General features: G+C 34.7%; 1 protein-coding gene across 1 annotated transcript; it reads right to left on the bottom strand.

Annotated features, from left to right (window-relative positions):
• Window positions 1-526: 526 nt before the first annotated feature.
• Window positions 527-2,084, bottom strand: LOC114163419 (transcription factor MYB35-like). Its single transcript, XM_085666088.1, has 3 exons — window positions 1,624-2,084; window positions 1,401-1,533; window positions 527-1,329 (listed from the first exon to the last, which is right to left on the bottom strand). Exons 1-3 carry the CDS (start codon window positions 1,751-1,753, stop codon window positions 600-602), a joined length of 993 nt encoding a protein of 330 aa, XP_085522214.1. The 5' UTR covers window positions 1,754-2,084; the 3' UTR covers window positions 527-599.
• Between the last annotated feature and the right edge of the window lie 254 nt (window positions 2,085-2,338).

Below are 2,338 nucleotides of genomic sequence, written 5' to 3'. Positions count from 1 at the left end.
CTAATCTTTTCATATATATTTTTTCTTACAATGTATTGTCTTCTTTAATTTATATATTTTTAAAAGTACGTAAATAGAGAATGTAATTAAATATTTTTTTATTTTTTTATACGTAAGTTCACACTTTTATACAAATATATACATATATATGTATTATTTTATTTATAACTCAACTGTCGTTATAATTGAAAGAGTGACAAAAATAATACAAATTTAAAATAATTATAAAAAGTTATTCCCTTAACTATCTCTTTGTAGAGGTGGTTTATGTAGGTTAGGTTGTGGGTGAGAAGTTCTCTTTGAAAGACAAGATATCTTTGAATGCTTCTTCTGAATGCTCAATAGCATTAAGGGACTTCTAAGAAATTATTTGATTAATTATATGCATATATACTTAAAATGATATGAAATTCTGGGTTTATTACATGTTTGTAAGTTAACTTGAGCCAAAACAATATTTGATATTACTACATCATGTTTTATATTTGGATTCAGGGTGACACTTGATATATGATGTTTGCTTGAAGGCAAGAAAGAAGAAAAGCAGTACTAACATGGTAGTCCAGAATACACGATAAGGTATATTATTATTTCAAAATTTAACTCAAGTTGGATGGTTCCTCCATAAGGTGAGGAAAACTCAGAAACATTTCATTTTCTTGATCAAGCATGGCGTCTATGAATGATGAAAATTGGAAGTCACTACCTGAGGCATGCTGCGACTTAACCTCTTTATTATTCCAACTCTGTCTGGTCGCCACATTCTCCTTCGAAACCAGGGTGTCTTTTTCCTGGTATTGATCAAGTGGTGTGAAAGCATCTTCTAGAAGGAACTCATTCCAACTAAAACCTGAAGTGGAACAAGTAGAAGGAGTAGAAGGAGATGAGGTTTTTGACAAACGATCTTCCCCTAACACAGATCCTGACATCATCTCATTCTCAAAGTCTGTGCAATTTGAGGCGCGTGACGCCATTGGTATGGATTGGAACTGCGCGAGATCCATTGATCTGTTGAATAAAAAGTTGTTTCCATTGTTTTCCATTTGAAGTGGTAGCTTTGGTTGGTCATTTATGTTTGTAAATCCCTGTGCCATGGTTTCTGATTTCAGCATCATTGCACTCTTGAAGTCTTTATTGATAGACCCTATTCTGGTACTTGGTTTGTGGCAACCTCCGATGTTTCCATAGTCAGCAATGAGTTTAGAAAAGGGCTTGTGGGTAACAGGATCAATCCCCATTTGAGAGAGTTTCTTTTTCAGCTTTGTGTTCCAGTATATCTTTACATCGTTGTCTGTTCTCCCAGGAAGTTGTTGGGCTATAATAGACCACCTGTCACAAAATGATTCAAAACAAAAAGCATGGAAGCAAGAGCAGTTGAAGAATTAGGCAACAATATTCACCTGCTACCTATGGCTGCGTGAAGTTTAATGATTAGATCTTCTTCCTGGGTTGTGAAATTGTCGTGCTTATTAAGATCAGGCCTGTGGCAGTTACTCCACCTGAGCCTACAACTCTTTCCACACCTCTTCACCCCTGAATTAATGTGCCCAGATGAAAAACTTTTAAGTCAAGAAGTGAAAAATTTCCACTAACTTGGAAGTTTAAAAAATGAAGTTCTCTAACTTGTTTTTCTGGGGACAGAAGTCCAGTTACCAGATCCATGCTTGGAACCAAAAGCAAGGTTCTTTGTGTCATCTTCTGTCGTCCACGCACCCCTTTTGGCATTGACTTTTTCACAAGGAGACCTCACCATGTCTTTTATTATGATCCAAGGGATTTTAAAAAAGCATATGAAAGAAAAAAGAAAATGACATAAGACAAGAACACAGAGAGGAAGAGGTGTCTCGAGCAGGTTCAAATAACTGTGTTCTGCAAACACTCTTTGCGAGGAAAGAGAGAATGGAGGAGATGGGTTTAAAGGTGACACAACTATGGAGGCAAGGAATGCATGAAACTTTGTTATGAATTAAACTTAATTTGCATGATGATGATTGTTATCATTCACAACAAACCTCAGAAGAGAGATGAAATAAAGAACACCACTCTGTAGCACAACAATATTACTTACATGGCAACATGCTTGCTTGTACCGAATGCATTTTTAAGATCATGTTTGAATCCGGTGAATTATTTGGTTAAACTTGGATTAAATTATGGTTGATACAAATTGATTGGTTCATTTTCTATAATAAATTACTAACTCTGACTTCTGATATTTCCTCACAAGTTTTATGAGGGTATTCAACTAATTAAATTGATAGTATTTATAGAACTTTCCAACTGCATTATGAGTGATGTGTTATACTACTAAATAAATATTAATGCTTTTCAAATCATT

Source organism: Vigna unguiculata, chromosome 9, assembly GCF_037176805.1.
Source record: "Vigna unguiculata cultivar grain cowpea cultivar isolate G323 ecotype 2 chromosome 9, ASM3717680v1, whole genome shotgun sequence".
Lineage (NCBI taxonomy): Eukaryota > Viridiplantae > Streptophyta > Magnoliopsida > Fabales > Fabaceae > Vigna > Vigna unguiculata.
This window is presented reverse-complemented; position numbering and strand designations above follow the sequence as displayed.